Source organism: Leptodactylus fuscus, chromosome 6 (assembly GCF_031893055.1).
Source record: "Leptodactylus fuscus isolate aLepFus1 chromosome 6, aLepFus1.hap2, whole genome shotgun sequence".
NCBI classification, from domain to species: domain Eukaryota; kingdom Metazoa; phylum Chordata; class Amphibia; order Anura; family Leptodactylidae; genus Leptodactylus; species Leptodactylus fuscus.
In genome coordinates, this window is record NC_134270.1 from 22512521 (window position 1) to 22529603 (window position 17083).

The window sequence follows — 17083 nt, forward strand, 5'->3', positions numbered from 1 at the left end:
ATATCACTGTATTCTCCAGGCTGCTGTAACACTGAATTTCCCCCTGGTGGGACTATTAAAGGATTATCTTATGTTAGAGTGAAGGGAAGTAAGGGGCACTCTGGGCACATAGATGGTGTAACAGAGAGAAGGGGGCATTGTGGACACGTAGATGGATGTAACTGAGAAGGGAACACTGCGGGTACATAGATGGTATAAAAAAGAGAAGGGGTGACTATGGACGGGTATAACTAGGAGAAGTGGGCACATAGATGGTGTAACATGGCGGAGGTGGCAAAGGTATAAGGGAGGAATGGAAGTTCAGGCCATGCAGACTGCTGGACCGGGAGAATAGGATGTAAGGCTGAATTCACACTTGGAGTCTCTTTAGGAGATTTCGCTGCAGAATCCACTTAAAATTATCAGAGAGAATTGACCTGCAGGAGGCCTTTTCTCTCCGCAGGTTTCCATGTGTAACCGCTTTTTAAGGGGATAGGGTCTCGGTCTTTTGACTTCCCATGCAGACCCGAGGGATGGAAACTAGAACACTAGTGTGAGCCTAGCAGAAGGGGTATATAGACAGATGTAGTAAGTGAATGGGGAGTGTGGCAGGGAGGGCAACCCCTCAGGGCCTAGGAGTGACTGCTGGTCAGGGGAGTAAGGGCCACATACATAGGTCTAGAGGGATACATAGACAGCAGAATGGAGTATATACACTCCAGTACCTCCAACATGGCATGCCGGGTGCAGCTAGGTAGGCTCACCATACAGAAGAGGGCACTAGTATTCAAGGCAGCAACCCCGACTCCTACCACCACCAATCCTGGCTAAGCCACAGAACTGGAAACAAACCCGACACCCCCAACCAAACAACAGCCAACCACCAAATCAGAACCACCAACAGGCAATGACCAAGGCCCAAATAAAGGCGACCACAGACGAAAGCAAAGAGCGGTACATTGAAGAATGGAGAAACGAAATAAATAACTCCAAGAAACTCACCGTGTACCAGTCACTGCAAAGAGACTACACCATGGCCACCTACCTGGAGAGAATACGCCACCCCAAACACAGACAGACCCTGAGCCGGTACAGACTGAGCGCCCACAACCTGGAGATGGAGACGGGGCGACACAGGCAGACGTACAAGCCACGGGAGAACAGACTGTGCCAGCACTGCGACCAGGGGGCCCTAGAAGACGAGACCCACTTCCTGCTACACTGCACCAAATACTCAGCTGTGAGGGCCGTCTACTACCAAAGACTCTCTGCCCACATCCCAGACTTCATATCTGCAGACGAGAAGAGGAAACTCTACATCCTACTGGGAGAAGAAGAGGCCATTGTGGAGATCGCTGCCCAATACGTGTCCAGCTGTCACCAAATGAGAGGACAATGAGACCCCAAAGACTATTAAACCCCCTCATCACCCCATCTAATCACCCACCCATACCCATGTGTCCCAAATAAGAACGACGAGACCCCAAAGACCATCATACCCCAAATCCACCCACTACATGCCTACCCACAACCATGCTTTGCTTAGGCAATACCAATTGTGTTTTCGGTTGTGCCAATAAAGCTTTGTTGTATTTGTATACAGAGATGTATGGAGTTCCAAAACAGGTGTATGTGAAGGCGGAAAGTGCGGGTCACACCAATGGCGGTGTATAGACAGGTGTATAGGGAGGGTGGGCTACACTGTCAGGCACAGCAAAGATGTGAAAGGGGAAGAGTGGAATGTATGTGCCCAAATACGTGGGAGCTCGGGGAGTGCAGGTCACACAGTGGGAGAAGGGAGTGTAAAGCGGAGTTCAGAGTTTTTTGGTCTGGATTTTAACGCCGAATCCAACTCCAAAAATGCCTCCTGTTGACTTCAGTGGGAGCCGTTCACTTTTTTTTCCCCGCTAGCGGTTTTTTCCCACCCGCTGAAAAAAGAAGCGAGCTGCCCCATCTGGCCACGGAATCCGCGGCGCGACACGCCATCCCGACTATGCGTATTCATTTGGGCCTAATCCAGAGCGGAATGTCGCGACTAGATGCTGGTGTACTGCACAGACATCCAGTCATGGGAGGAGTTTTTTGGTCTGGATTCTGAGGCGGATTTCCACGTCAAAATCCGTACCAGAAAAACCATGTGTGAACTCAGCTTAAGGGAGGTGGATGTATGACATGGAGGAATTGGGTCTTAGGCCTGCAGATGGGAATATTGGGGAATATATGTATGAATATATAGAAGGGTGGACAGGAGACGTTGGGGATTTTTGGGACACGGGGGGTTGTATGGGGAGCAGCGAGTTGAACAAAAGGAGTGGTGAGTGTTCCAGATAACATTAGTGCATGTGCGTGATACAGGGAGGTGTTTGCAGTAGAATAAGAGGTACTCGCTGCAGTATGTGCAGGGGGTAAACAGAGTATTGGGGTACTTAAGGGGTACAGAAAACACAAGTTTGATTTAGAAAGAGTTAAAGCACTGGATGTGTGTAGAGATAAATATAGGGGTGTACAGTCCTACAGTAGTGAATGATGGTAAGGGGCACAATAAAGGTGTATCTGGGGCACACCAGAGCTTATGCCAATTACAGGAATATGAGTGAGTCTGGGGTCACCGCCTGGTGTGGAGACAATGGGGTACAGAATACAGACAGGTATAGAAGAGATATCCATGAGTACAGGAAAAAAAAAATGGTGGGCATTACTGATTTGACTGTGTCTACAGGATGCTGGAGAGGACATCGGGGCATATTGATAATAAGGTGGTGTGTGTACTTTTAATAGAAGGGTGGGGTCTGAGGCCAGTACATCACCTACAACCATTATATTGTGACCCATCTTTCCACAGCTCCTAAAGGTCATGAATTTGTGCAGCGTTCCCCATTCTTCCATGTCAGTCTTCACTGTCTGGCATTGTATCTATAAAGCTCAGTGTGAGCAGAGCTATGATGTCACAGACACACTTTACATATATACTTATACCCGGGGGTGGCGATGAGCAGAGCTGTGATGTCACACATATATGCACACTTATACTGGGGGGGATGAGCAGAGCTGTGATGTCACACACATATATACTTATACCCGGGGGTGGCGATGAGCAGAGCTGTGATGTCACACATATATGCACACTTATACCGGGGGGGATGAGCAGAGCTGTGATGTCACACACATATATACATACTTATACCCGGGGGGTGGTGATGAGTAGAGCTGTGATGTTATATATACATACATAACTACACACTTATACCCGGGGGGATGAGCAGAGTCACCCAGCGCTTGTGAGCAGCTGTCAGGACGATTGCACAATCCTCACCAGTCTCGGGCAGCCGCCCTATAATCCTATTTTCACTTCCAGGCATTCCTGTCTGTTGCCAGCGCAAACCCCAATAATGTCGCAATCTCTGCAGTCACATCAGGCCGCTTTCCTGGAAAAGTGATGTCGATCAGTGACTCTTATACAGATAAGCCACCAATGGTGACATTGACCACATAGGGTAGGAAGACCACGAGGTCTAAGCTTACACACCTATGGCATGTAACCTGGATCACAAGCGGTGGCCTCATTCACCTTTATGAGACAGACACAGGTCATTACATAATCCAATCACATACATGGAGTGCCCTCTACTGGCCACATTCCCACATTGCACCCCCAAGACCTCTGCTTGGTGCCATCACTGTTTACAGCCTGACAGCACATTGTGAACACTCCACAGCTGAGGGTTTGCTTCAGTGTAGACAATCCTCTGGTGTAAACACATGAGCAGACCCAAGATTCTTAACTGCATCCATCTGAGGGACAACTCTGGCATTCCAGCTGCTGTGATGCAATTCTCATAGTCACTTGTGGGTAGCTATATACTGAGTTGTAGTTCTACAGCAGCGGTCGGACCAGAGGTTGCCTATCCTAGAGTCAGGGGTACAGACCTAGTAGTCACCAGCAGTGCCCTGAGGGAGTTGCTCACTTGTCTAAGCAGCAGGTTGAGGGGGATCCAGGAGCATCAAGTGACATGTTTTCTAGAATGTATACAGATGGGACAGTCAGCTCTGTGACCAGGACTCAAGACAGGAGTTCAGCATTTCCAGGCTCTGACAAGTATAGGCCTAAAGCTGGTCAGATTATTGGGGAGACTGTGCCAGATACTTTCAGGGAGACAAGCGGTTACTAGGAGTGTGAGGGGGGCTTAGCCGCAGCTTCCTCCAATATCTAGGGTGAATTGGCACGTGCATAGGAGTGTAGTCTGGAGAGGTGGTTGTCCGGTGTATAGCAGCTCATTACACCACTCACATGATGCAGCTTTATCTATTCAAGAGATTGTGGTTCAGGACAAGGCAATTTCACTTCCAAGTCCATGGAAACTCCTGCAGCAGAAACTGGGAATGTGCGTGCATTAGAGGAAACCAATCTAAAGCCACAAAAGTCTAAGGATGTGGAAGCAGCAGGAGACCGGATATCATACAAACTAAACTGTCCCATGTACAGCACCTGAACATACAGGACATAACGTATTATACTCCAGAGCTGCGCTCACTATTCTGCTGGTACAGTCACTGTGCACATACATTACATTACTTATCCTGTATTATACTCCAGAGCTGCGCTCACTATTCTGCTGGTACAGTCACTGTGTACATACATTACTTATCCTGTACAGTTATAGCCTATATTATACTCCAGAGCTGCACTTCACTGTTCTGCTGGTGATCTATTACCCATCATGCTCTCCCACCCTCCAGATACCACATGACAATCTTAATTACAAAATGTTTTATTAATGTTTACTTTCTGACCATTTGCAGTTACATTGTAAACTTTGTGACCCCAGAGAACCATCCCTAGGGTCAGGGGTCCCAGTCAGTAGGACCACTCATTAGCCACCATTTCTCCCAGGAGGGGAGAAACTTAAGGGTTAATGAGCTAGCTACCCTCAATACTGCCCAATTTCACAGTTACAAGGGCAGCAGAGGTGGAAATGTCTGTAAAACATCTAGAGAACCTAGAGAGGTTGCTGCATAACCAGCTGCAGACGTAGTGTGAGGGAGAAGTCTGCAGGAAAAAGATACAAATAGAGGCAGGAGAAGAAAAAAAAAAAAAACTATTTACATAGACGTAGAGATTCACAGTATGTACAGAGTCACAGGAATGAGGGGGGGGGGGGGTAATAGAGAAAAGTGCAGAATCACAACATAGAAAAGACAAGACAGTCAAAGTGCTCAGAAGTTGAAGGTGGTGTGCGTGCCGCTGGGGACCTGGAAGTTGTAGCTTTCAGCAGTGGCTTCAGGGGCCACAGATGTCTCCTCATCTTCCTGCAAGGGAACAGAGTTCATATTAACCCCTATAGACATCTGATGGAGCAGTGGACTGTGGGAATTGCCCCACAATCTAAGAAACACTCCCCCCGCACTCACCTCTGCTGCAAAGTATTTCTCAATGAGTGTGGCAGACGCCTTGTAAACCTGCTCATTCTCATGGGACTGTAGGGCCTCAATACGGTCTAGGCCACCGCACTCCTCCACCATTAAGCAGAGCTTCTCAGTCTCCCCCAGCTTCTCAGCAGCCTGCAGGATACAGATGGGGATTATAAGCAGCCACTATAGGTGACATGACTAGTAGTGACCTGACGAGGGGCATTACTTACCGTGAAGATATTGCTAAAGGCATCCAGGATGACCAGCACGATCTTACTGTCTTTGGCAGAAAGCAGGTTACACAAGGGCTCGATCACGCCACTCTGCACCAGGTAGATGATCTGCTCTATGGTGCCACCACTGGTATAGTTGGTGATTGCCCACACAGCTTCCTTCTGAGTCTTGTAGTCACCCTACAGCAAGAGAATGAGGTGTGAATGCTAATGCAAAGCCACTGACCGCTCAGGTACAGGAGGACTAGTCCACATTGTGCACTTTACCCCTTCCTAGTGGTGCCAGCCAGGAGAACATGGAGTCAAACCACCAGGCAGGATGTAGAAAGTGACATAACAGTATGAGTTAGTTCAGATGTATTCACTGGTGTGAGGGACTCACCTTCCTGAGGATGTCTATGATGAAAGGAACAAGGCCATGTTTGACCACCTCCTGGATCTGGTCCTGCCGCCCAGCAGTAATGTTGGACAGGGTCCATGCGGCTTCCTTCTGGATGTTGTTCTTGTGGTGGGTGAGAAGCTCAGAGAAAACTGCCAGGGCTCCAGAATCGAGGACTGCCTGTGTCTGCTCATCTGTGCCTGTCACAATGTTCCCTATTGTCCTAAGACAAGGGGTCTGTGGAAGAAAACAGTTGTGTAACTACAACTCTAGACTGGATAGTTGATGGATGCCACTACATCCCACCTTCTTAATATAGTGTTATGTTAGACAACTCACCACTATAGTCAGCTCTTTGCACCCCAGCAGCTGAACAACCCTGGGGACCAGCCCCATCTGCACCACCACGTCAATACGATCATTGGCACCATCAGTAAGGTAGGAGATGGCCCAGCAGGTGTCTGCAAGGACCTCCCGGTCATTATGGTGCAGGAGCCGGACCAGGGTGGGGAGGATCTGCTGCACAGCTTCCATGGGAGGAGCAGGGTTCTTGTTGCGGCACAGGTTGGAGAGGGTCCAGGTGAGGTTACGTAAATAACCATTCTGGGGGGGGGGGGGGGGGGAATAAAAAAAAAAATTATATATAAATAAGTGGTCAAACAGGAAGAGGCCTCAAATCTGCTGCAGTCCTATGAAGAGCTCCAAGCTTACCTGCAGTGTATAGAGGTCAGGAATAGCAAGCAGTGCCAAGAGAGGTGCTATAGCGCCATGTTTAATAACCAGGTCTCGGTAGGCAGACCCATCACCTGCAAGAAGAAGGGAGGGTTAGAAGTTTTATGGTGCCATTAACAAGTCCTATACAGGACCTTCCACAGTTTGGCTTTCTCCTGCAGAGACTTTATAGACCGTCTCAGTGAATACCAGGAGCGCCAGAACAGACCATGGCAGAATTCCCTCTGCAATGTAAACCTCACCTGCAATGTTTCCCAGGGCCCACACAGCCTGCTCACTGATGTGAGAGTGAGGAGAGGCCAGCAGAGCGATGAAGGCCGGGACTGCCCCACCATCGACTACAGCTTTGGTCTGCTCGGAATTACCAGACGCAATGTTTGTCAAAGCCCATGAAGCCTCAAACTGAATGGGGCTGCAGTCCGTATAGCCCAAGAAGGCCACCAGTTTGGGAATGAGGCCAGCCTGGATGATGCGATCAATGGGAGGCTCCCGTTCTCTGGATAGAAGCTTCCTGCAGACAGCAAAAGGAAAAACCTATAAGACACGTCCAGCCAAAGTGTACACCCTGGGGAGGGTCTAGCCTTAGGAACACCACAAGAACACCTTGAAGATGCAGGACTGGTTCATTAGTGGGGAGCCATGACTGCAATAGGCTGGGGGTGCAAGGAAGACTAGGTGACTAGTGGGCCCCCCCCCCCCCCCTTTCATCTTTAGGAACCATAATTAAAGGGGTTGTCAGAGTTACAGAAGACTCAGTAGTGGCCAGGCAAGATAAAGTTTACATACTCCTATCCTCAATACTCCCGGTGGTCCAGGTCCCCTTTCCCTCTGTGCCACGGCTTGTCAGAACAATTATGTCAGCATCTCCACTTCTGGCCAGATGAGCCCCAGCACAGGCAGGAGAGGGGGACAAGGGCCATACAGGTATCAGTGATAGGGGTGCATCACTCTTTTCAGTTACCTTGTGAGCCCACCACCCTCAGTATAATAGCACATACCACCATAATGTCAGGTCTCCCTCACCTTGCAGCTTGTGTAGCCTGCAGCTGAAGCTCTATGTTCTGGCTGGACACTCCACGGACAATCTCCTCCACACTCCACTGAGTAGAGGTCTGAAAGAAAAGCCATATGTGAAGCCAAGTACACCGGCTACATGAGATACAAATGGGCATGAAAAGTGTCAGACTCCCATATTATCAGGATAGTGACAATTCTAGCATTGCTTATTAAAGGGATCCTACCATCAAAAACCTTCTCGTTGACATGACGGAATAGCCTTAAGAAAGGCTATTTTCCTCCTACCTTTAGATGTCAGCCCCACCGTTAAGTTAAAATCCAGGTTTTTTTGCCGGTAAGCAAGGAAGTTCTCTTGCAGCACTGGAGCAGCCCCCAACACCGCCAGAGAACTCTCCAGCACCACCTCCATCTTCAGGAACGGGGTCTTCATGCGTCTTCTTCCGGGGGTTGGCTTCAAACTTCTAGGCCTCGGGCAAAGCCGACTGTGCATGCTCGCTGGCCACAAGAAAATGGCTGCTTACAATATTGTGTAAGCGGCCATTTTCTTGTGGCCAGCAGGCATGCACAGTCAGCTTTGCCCTAGAAGTTTGAAGCCAACCCCCAGAAGAACACACATGAAGACCCTGTTCCTGAGGAAGATGGAGGCAGCGCTGGAGAGTTCTCTTGCAGCATTAGGGACACCCCCAGTGCTGCGAGAGAACTCATTTGCATACCAGCAAAAACCAGGATTTTAACCGAATGACAGCGCAGACAAGGCATCTAAAGGTAGGAGAATAGACTTAAGGCTATGCCATTGTGTCAATGAGAGAAAGGTTTTAACGGTAGAATCCCTTTAAAGGAATGATGTCCAGTTTAGATGAGTGGTCTATTACTTTGGATGTTTTAAAACCAAATCTTTATTAATACCATTAAAAGATATATTCTAGAAAAGAGTCAAACTAAGGTGAAAGCCAAAATATAAGAGGGGGGGGGAAATTTAAACTGAAGTTTGGATCTGTGGATAATTGCTACCCCAAACGCGATCCTTTACCTTCTAGAGCGTTTCTTGGGAGGATGGTCTTTACTGTAGGTAGTAAGGATCACGTGTGGGGTAGCAGCTATCCACGGATCCAAACTTCAGTTTAAATTTTTTCCTCTGGGATTTTGGGATTCACCTGGGTTTGTGAATTTAGTTTTCTAGAATATATCTTTTATGGGATGAATAAAAACATCCAAAGTAATAGACCACTCATCTATTCCCTTACTTTGTTGGTCATATTGGTACGTTAAAATAGTTATTCTAATAATCTTAGATGAATGATGTCCAGTTTGTCACATCTGCTTGTCATCAGAACGTTAAAGGGATCCCATTTTTAAACAATTTTTTCTCCCTAACATGTTGGAACAGCCTTAAAGGGGTTTTCCCATCATGCTTGTTCACCACCTTGCAGGCTGTGTGCTCTTCACTTCCTCCTCATCTCAGCCCTCATCAGCCAAGTTCAATTAAACCGACTGATAAGTGGAAGAGCAGGAGAGAGCTCAGAAATCCCAGAGCTCTCACCTCCCCTATCTGAGGAGCTCCATTACTTGTCTGTGGCAGAGACATACACAGCTCAGAGCTGCTCCCAGCACTCAGTTCCTCCCTCCAACAGCCAACTTTCATGCACACAAAAATCCAGATACAGAACTTTGTGTCTGTCCAAAGTGACAGCAAGCTTCAGGTTTGTTTGTTTTTTTTAACACTGTCTGGCTAATGTATATGTGTCAGTTGTGTGTTTGTGCATGCTCTGAAACAAAACAAAAAATTTCTATAGCACTGGGGTATGTTCCTCATGGCTGGGTGGTAAGGAACACCCCCTCTGACAGTACAAGGCCATGATCACTGTCAAAAGGGGTGTTCCTAGCTAGACTGAGGAACGCCCTTCTGACAGTGAAGAGCGATCAGTAAGTGCACCAATCTTTCCCAGGGCACATAATGGAGAAAGCTGACAGTGTACTGAATTCACCGCACTGTCTGCTTTCTAGTGGTATATAAAACTGCTTAAAGAGGACCTTTCACCACTTTTGGGCACAGGCAGTTCTATATACTGCTGGAAAGCTGACAGTGCGCTGAATTCAGCGCACTGTCGGCTTTCCCGATCTGTGCCCGGTGTGAAGAGCTTACGGTGCCGGTACCGTAGTGCTCTATGGTCAGAAGGGCGTTTCTGACCATTAGCCAGGGACGCCCCCTTCTGCCTCGCGGCGCCAATCACGCTGTGCTGTGGAGCGGGGAGGAACTCCCCCCTCCCGCTCCTGATAATACTCGTCTATGGACGAGCTGTGTGAGCAGAGGGAGGGGGCGTTCCTCCCCGCTCCACAGCACAGCGTGATTGGCACCGCGAGGCAGAAGGGCGTCCCTGGCTAATGGTCAGAAACACCCTTCTGACCATAGAGCACTACGGTACCGGCACCGTAAGCTCTTCACACCGGGCACAGATCGGGAAAGCCGACAGTGCGCTGAATTCAGCGCACTGTCAGCTTTCCAGCAGTATATAGAACTGCCTGTGCCCAAAAGTGGTGAAAGGTCCTCTTTAAGGCTAAGGCCACACAGGCCGTATCCGCAAGCACTAAAGCGCTGCAGGAAGAACCGTATATACATGAGTCCCCCTGCGAACTTCCGGTTGGCACATGCGCAATGGAAGGGCGGCAAGAAGACTTCCTGTTCCTTAGTGAATTAACCAGGGCTGGGTATGTACTTCAGGGTATGGTCCTCGGGTTACGACGAGCCTGCTGCAGAACCTCATTTTCTGAATGCTATACAGTGTATAGCATTCGGCAAATGAAGGCTGATTGTGTAGCAGGCTCGTCCTTGCTACGAGCAGGTAAGTATGCTGTTACCAGTTGACTTTTTCTCATTGAAATGAATAGACCAGCGTTGATTGGCCAGTTGCCAGTGATTTGGCCAATCAACGCTGGTTCTGCCAGAGGCTCGTCTGAGGAGGCGGAGTCTAACATCGGACTATTCATTCCAATGAGAAAAACTCTTGCCTGCCCGTGGCAAGGACGTGCCTGCTGCAGAATCAGTGTTCATTTGCCGAATGCTATACATATATATAGCATTCGGCAAATAAATATATATACTGTATAGCATTTAGCAAATGAGGTTCTGCAGCAGGCTCGTCGTAACCACGAAACAGTATGCCTATACCCCTGCTAGACATGGCAAACTCTCAAAACCGGAAAGAGATCTTCGACCGGAAATAGGAAGGGCGGGACTTAATCCTTTGTTATTGTTGTCAAAGGGGGACTCATGTATAAGATCGCATTGCGGTTCTTTTCGCAGCGCTTTTAAGAGAAAGTTTTCCTCTGCGGATTTTCTCACATTATATCTACAGAAAAGCAGTCGGCGTCTCCGTAGATATAATTGACATGCTGCAGCTTTGCAAGTCTCAGCGTATCCGCGCTGCGATCTTTTCCGCAAAGTGGGGATGGGATTTGCATGAATCCCATCCACTCTGCCTGCACAACGCCACGATTTTTTCCCCGCAGCGTCTCCGCTGCAGGCAAATCACAGCGTTTCCGGTCTGTGGAGCCCCAGCCTAAAGAGGACTTTTCATGTCCTCAGGTACATACAGTGTTATATACCACTAGAAAGCAGACAGTGTGCTGAATTCAGCACACTGTAAGCTTCCTCCACTATGTGCCCCAGCTTTCTGCATTACTGCATTTACTGATCGCTCTTCACTGTCAGAAGGGCGTTCCTCACAGTCTAGCTAGGAACACCCCTCTTGACAGTGTTCATAGCCCTGTACTGTCAGAGGGGGTGTTCCTTACCATCCAGCCATGAGGAACTTCCCCCAGTACTAGTCTATGGGTGAGTGCTGTGAGGAGGAGGGGTGTTCCTGACCACTCAAGTTTCATGGGGGAAGGGGGAGTAGGTAAAGAACACCACCTCTGAGTGCAAGGGACAGACTGTCAGGAACGCCCTTCTGACAGTGAAGAACTATCTAAATGAATAAATATCTTTCCCTGGGGCATATAACAGGATAGCAGACACTGCTAGAATTCAGCGCACTATATAAGACTGCATGTGCCCGAGGACATTAAAGAGCCTCTTTAAAGGGGTTGCCCATGCAAAAATGGACAACATCTTTTAATGTTTCAATCAGCTGGGGAGGGAACACATCAGAAGAAACTGGGTTTTGCGCCCTAGTGCCATCTCCCAGGAAACCACCAGAGCAATGAGGACAGGTGATTTTGTTGTTCTCACTGGTCCCAGCTGAGAACATTAAAGGTTTGTCCATTTTGCCTGAACAACCCCTTTAATTTTGGTACACTATCAGTGCAGGGGGGAGGGTGTGTGCTCACCAAGAATGCCACCATAGTCAGTATACATGTATATCCTGATGGAAGACGTTATACCTTCCCTGACAAGACCCCTATTCATGTTACCCCCAGCTAAGGACCTTACCTGGCCATTCTGGCTCTTCTCCTGCAGTGGGGATGTGGGCTCATCCGGGAAGGAGCTGACATTCCTTCTCTTTAGGAGCTGGTCATCCTTCTTAGCTTTGCGGAGCTCTACATTCACCTCCACCCTCCTTCTCCTCATCTCCTGGAAAGGGAAGAAAAGTTAGACATGGCACAGTGATCTCCACCGTCTCCCCCACCCCATGGTGGCACCTCCTTACCGTGGTGTCCTTGCCCTTGTTCTTGAAGCGGTTGAGGCGAGCAGCAGCATTCTCGTTGTTAGACATGTTCAAAGTGTGAAGTTAGCAAAGAGTGAACCTGTCAGGAGAGATAACTGGTCAGCACAAGCCAAGTCTACTATACATTGCCATCTCTGCTCACTGGCAGACACTGATAATAGAAAGCAAAAGGAACCAACAGCTACAGTGTAACAAACACCCAGATGTGGAGCAGGACTAGGTTACTATGTAATGTCCAAAAGTAGAGATTACAAGGAGGATGTGTAGCAGAGTAGAAGCTACACACAGTGTATGAAGCAGCCCACCCCTCCCCCACCTCTGTCATGTTGGTGGGGTGGAGATAGCCAGAGACCCCTCCCCTGCCCATCACACAAGTTAAGAGCAACATATGGAGGGACCCCCAACTTATTTACCCCTGTAATACAGACTAGAGACACCACAGGGCTCAGTATAGCCCCCTCCCCCTAGTCTTTTCAAGGTAATCTGAGGACCCCCATTATAGTACAGGTGGGCCCTTCTACAGTATCCTGAAGCACAAACATCCCCTCTCCCAAATCACAAGACGGAGGAAAGGGGGGGGGGTTATGACACAAGTCTGACATCCCAACAAGCCATCACAAAAAGCAGCTCAACAGACACAAGAAAGCCCCCAGACCCCAACTCCTGCCGTTACACTGCACCCCGAGACCCCTCACCCCCAATGTCTATAATACAGCGGCTACGGCCACCCAGAAAAGCAGTTGTAACAGTCTAGGGAGCTTAAGGGTTAATGCTCCGAGACAGCCATTAGCGTTAACAGTCGCGGAAGAACTACAAGTCTCAGCAACTGCGCCCATACAGTCCCTGCAGGTTATACGGAGCCCCAGTGCTTGACTAGATGGCCCCCACATAGCAGTAAGTGACCGGCCCGGGCCCCGGAGGCAGCGCAGAGCCCCGGCCTCCACCATGTGCTCACCTCGCTTCCTCAGTCAGGAATGTAACGTGGTCCCGGCAGTCGCAGTTTAAATGTCCGGGGGAGCTGAGCGCTGATTGGTCAGTTTGTGGAAAAGCAGCGCTCTGATTGGTCTGTTCGAAAGAAGCCGGCAGCAGTCCCGCGAGATTAACCCCGAAGGTCCCGGCTGTAACTGCGGTTCACGACCCTCTAACTGTCAGTCATTGTGGCCAGTGACAGCCCCCTCGTCCAAAGGGGGACATATATATGTGTATATACCCAATACGCAAACCAGATTGTATCTGAGACCGATAATCATACAATCATATTGTCTGCTCCTGCATCATAGTCTGATCATCATATAATCACATTGTCTGCTCCTGCATCATAATCGGATCATTATACAATCACATTGTCTGCTCCAGTTTCGTAGTCTGATCATCATACAATCACATTGTCTGCTCCTGTATCATAGTCTGATCATCATACAATCTTGAGTGTATACTCTTGTATCGTAGTCTAATTGTCATACAATCAGATTGTATGCTCCTGTTTTATAATCTGATCATCATACAATCACAATGTATACTCCTGTATCGTAGTCTAATTGTCATACAATCGGATTGTCTGCTCCAGTAACATAGTCTTATTATCGTACAATCAGATTGTCTGCTCCTGTATCGTAGTCTGATTGTCATACAATCAGATTGTCTGTTCCTGTATCACAGTCTGCTATGGCAGCTAGTCGGTCTCAGTTGGCTTTATGCAAAGTTCCTCTGCCATCTTCCTCACTGTTTGTGCACCAATTGCTGAGCTGCATTTCCTCCACTCTCACCGGTACGACTGGCGCCTCCCTGTGGGGTGATCTGTGACCTCTCCCTCCACTGGGGTGAATGGGTTGTCCAGGCAGCAGAAGTTACAGCAGTGGACAAGGAGCATATGGTGGTTGTACAAGCAGTGCTGCAATTCCCCAAAACCAGGGCTACATAGTGGACAGGGCTGCAGCGCCCCTCCTATTACTTCACTGCTCCCCATCTACTGCTGTAACCTCCAGTCCCCCGAGACTGCCAGAACAGCTGATCAAACCCCACAGATTAGATCCATTAGATCCTGTGGACAGGTCACCAGCATGAAAATCCATTTGGGGACAGAAAACCCCTTTTATGATCTGTCAGGTGGGCAACACCACTTGTCCTGTAGGCTCCAGTTCCATTGCTAGCCGCATCCAGTGGACCCAATTCTGCATGACCAGATGTTATTACTGCTGCCAATACCTTCTCCTAACACGACACCCGGCAATGAATTATCCATTACATCATCTATGTAACCTGGGATTTCTGTACCCACCACCCCTCATCAGTCCAGAATTCCAAGAAGACCGACCATGGGGGCTCTGCTTCCTGTACTAGGGCTTGTTGCTGCACCTGTAATGTTTGGAATCTCCTCCTCATGGTCCTCATCTGTGGCCTCTACAGCTCAGGGCATCTGCCTTGGTGTTGTCTGTCCTGCCCAGCTTTACATGTGGAACAAGTACTCGCTGAGGTGGCCATACAATGCGGCTCTAAGACCCCCAGCCTGGCAGTATCGGGGTGCATCAGAAAATTATGGTCGGTCAACAGGTCTCTGCTCCTGCCAGGAGGGGCGCCAATCTATCAGGCACTGCCCACAGCACTGCCAGCAACCCCAAAAGCTTTAGTTATCGGGGCTCCTCTCACGTACTTATACCTGTGCATCTCAATCAATTAGAATATCACCAAAAAGTTATTATTTTTTTAGTAATTCAGTTGAAAAAGCGCCCCCAATATACAGTGCCCTGTGAAAGTATTCGGCCCTCTTGAATTTTTTCAACCTTTTACCACATTTCAGGCTTGAAACATAAAGATATCAACTTTTAATTATTTAGGGGAAGAATCAACAATTGTGAAGTGGAACAAAATTTATTGGATATTTTATACTTTTTAGCGAAGAAAAAAACTTAATACTTAATACTTTGTAGCACCACCTTTTGCTGCGATTACAGCTGGACGTCACTTGGGGTTTGTCTCTAGCAGTTTTGCACATCGAGAGACTGAAGTTCTTGCCCGTTCTTCCTTGCAGAACAGCTGGAGCTCAGTGAGGTTGGATGGAGACGTTTGTGAGCAGCAGTTTTCAGCTCCTTCCACAGATTCTCGATGGGATTCAGGTCTGGACTGTGACTTGGCCATTCTAACACCTGGAGACGTTTATTTGTGAACCATTCCATTGTAGATTTTGCTTTATGTTTTGGATCATTGTCTTGTTGGAAGATAAATCTGCGTCCCAGTCTCAGGTCTTGTGCAGACTCCCAACAGGTTTTCTTCCAGAATGGTCCTGTATGTGGCTCCATCCATCTTCCCATCAATTTTAACCATTTCCCTGTCCCTGCTGAAGAAAAGCCCAAACCATGATGCTGCCGCCACCATGTCTGACAGTGGGGATCAGGGTGTGTTCAGGGTGATGAGCTGTGTTACTTTTACGCCAAACATATCATCTTGCGTTGTGGCCAGAAAGTTGGATTTTGGTTTCATCTGAGCAGAGCACCTTCTTCCACATGTTTGGTGTCTCCCAGGTGGCTTGTAGCAAACTTTAAACAAGACTTTTTATGGATATCTTTGAGAAATGGCTTTCTTCTTGCCACTCTTTCATAAGGCCAGATTTGTGCAGTGTACGACTCATTGTGTCCTATGGACAGACTCTCCCTGTACCTCAGCTGTAGATCTCTGCAGTTCATCCAGAGTGATCCTGGGCCTCTTGGCTGCATCTCTGATCAGTCTTCTCCTTGTTTGAGATGAAAGTTTAGAGGGACGGCCGGGTCTTGGTAGATTTGCAGTGGTCTGATACTCCTCCATTTCAATAGGATTGCTTGCACAGGGCTCCTTGGGAAGCTTGGGAAATCTTTTTGTATCCAAATCCGGCTTTAAACTTCTCCACAACAGTATCTTGGACCTGCCTGGTGTGTTCCTTGGTCTTCATGATGCTCTCTGCGCTTTATACACAACCCTGAGCCTATCACAGAGCATGTGCATTTATACGGAGACTTGTTACACAGGTGGATTCTATTTATCATCATCAGTCATTTAGGACGACATTGGATCATTCAGAGATCTGAACTGAACTGAACAGAGTGAATTTCCTGCACTGAAAGTAAAGGGGCCGAATAATTTTGCACGCTCCACTTTTCAGTTTATTTGTTAAAAAAGTTTAAAATGTCCAATAAATTTTGTTCCACTTCACAATTGTGTCCCACTTGTTGCTGATTCTTCCCCCAAAATTAAAATGTTATATCTTTATGTTTGAAGCCTGAAATATTATATTATATTGTATTTTATTATACAGCGCCCCCATATATTATATTATACTATATTACTAGCCTCTGCCCGCAACTTCGTCTGCGGGTTGTTGGAGTGGATGATCCACCTATATTCAGCAAATTGCTGCCGTCGATGGTTTGCCTGCTCCGGCGTTTTGGCAGCTCTTAAGCTGTCCTGCCGCTGAACTCGTTCCTCGCGCTGTGCCCGGGATTGTTGTGGCATCTCAGCAGCTCGCTGGGACGCCATATAATGAGTGTATGATTGGTGCAATAATCCACCTCAGCTCCACTTGAGAAGTCTGTGACTTCTGGCTACCTTCACAGCTCTGGTTATTTGCGACAAATTAGATTCTCTTTTTCCCAGTATGTCTAAAATTGACAAACTGCTAATTTGGATTAAAGGTGTTTTCC

General features: G+C 48.1%; 1 protein-coding gene across 1 annotated transcript; it reads right to left on the reverse strand.

Annotated features, from left to right (window-relative positions):
- Positions 1-5073: 5073 nt before the first annotated feature.
- KPNA2 (karyopherin subunit alpha 2) lies at positions 5074-12487 on the reverse strand. Its single transcript, XM_075278419.1, has 10 exons — positions 12396-12487; positions 12179-12319; positions 7756-7844; positions 6975-7243; positions 6712-6806; positions 6340-6603; positions 6004-6237; positions 5619-5801; positions 5389-5538; positions 5074-5286 (listed from the first exon to the last, which is right to left on the reverse strand). The coding sequence occupies exons 1-10, from the start codon at positions 12459-12461 to the stop codon at positions 5194-5196; spliced, it is 1584 nt and encodes a 527-aa protein (XP_075134520.1). The 5' UTR covers positions 12462-12487; the 3' UTR covers positions 5074-5193.
- Positions 12488-17083: the final 4596 nt, after the last annotated feature.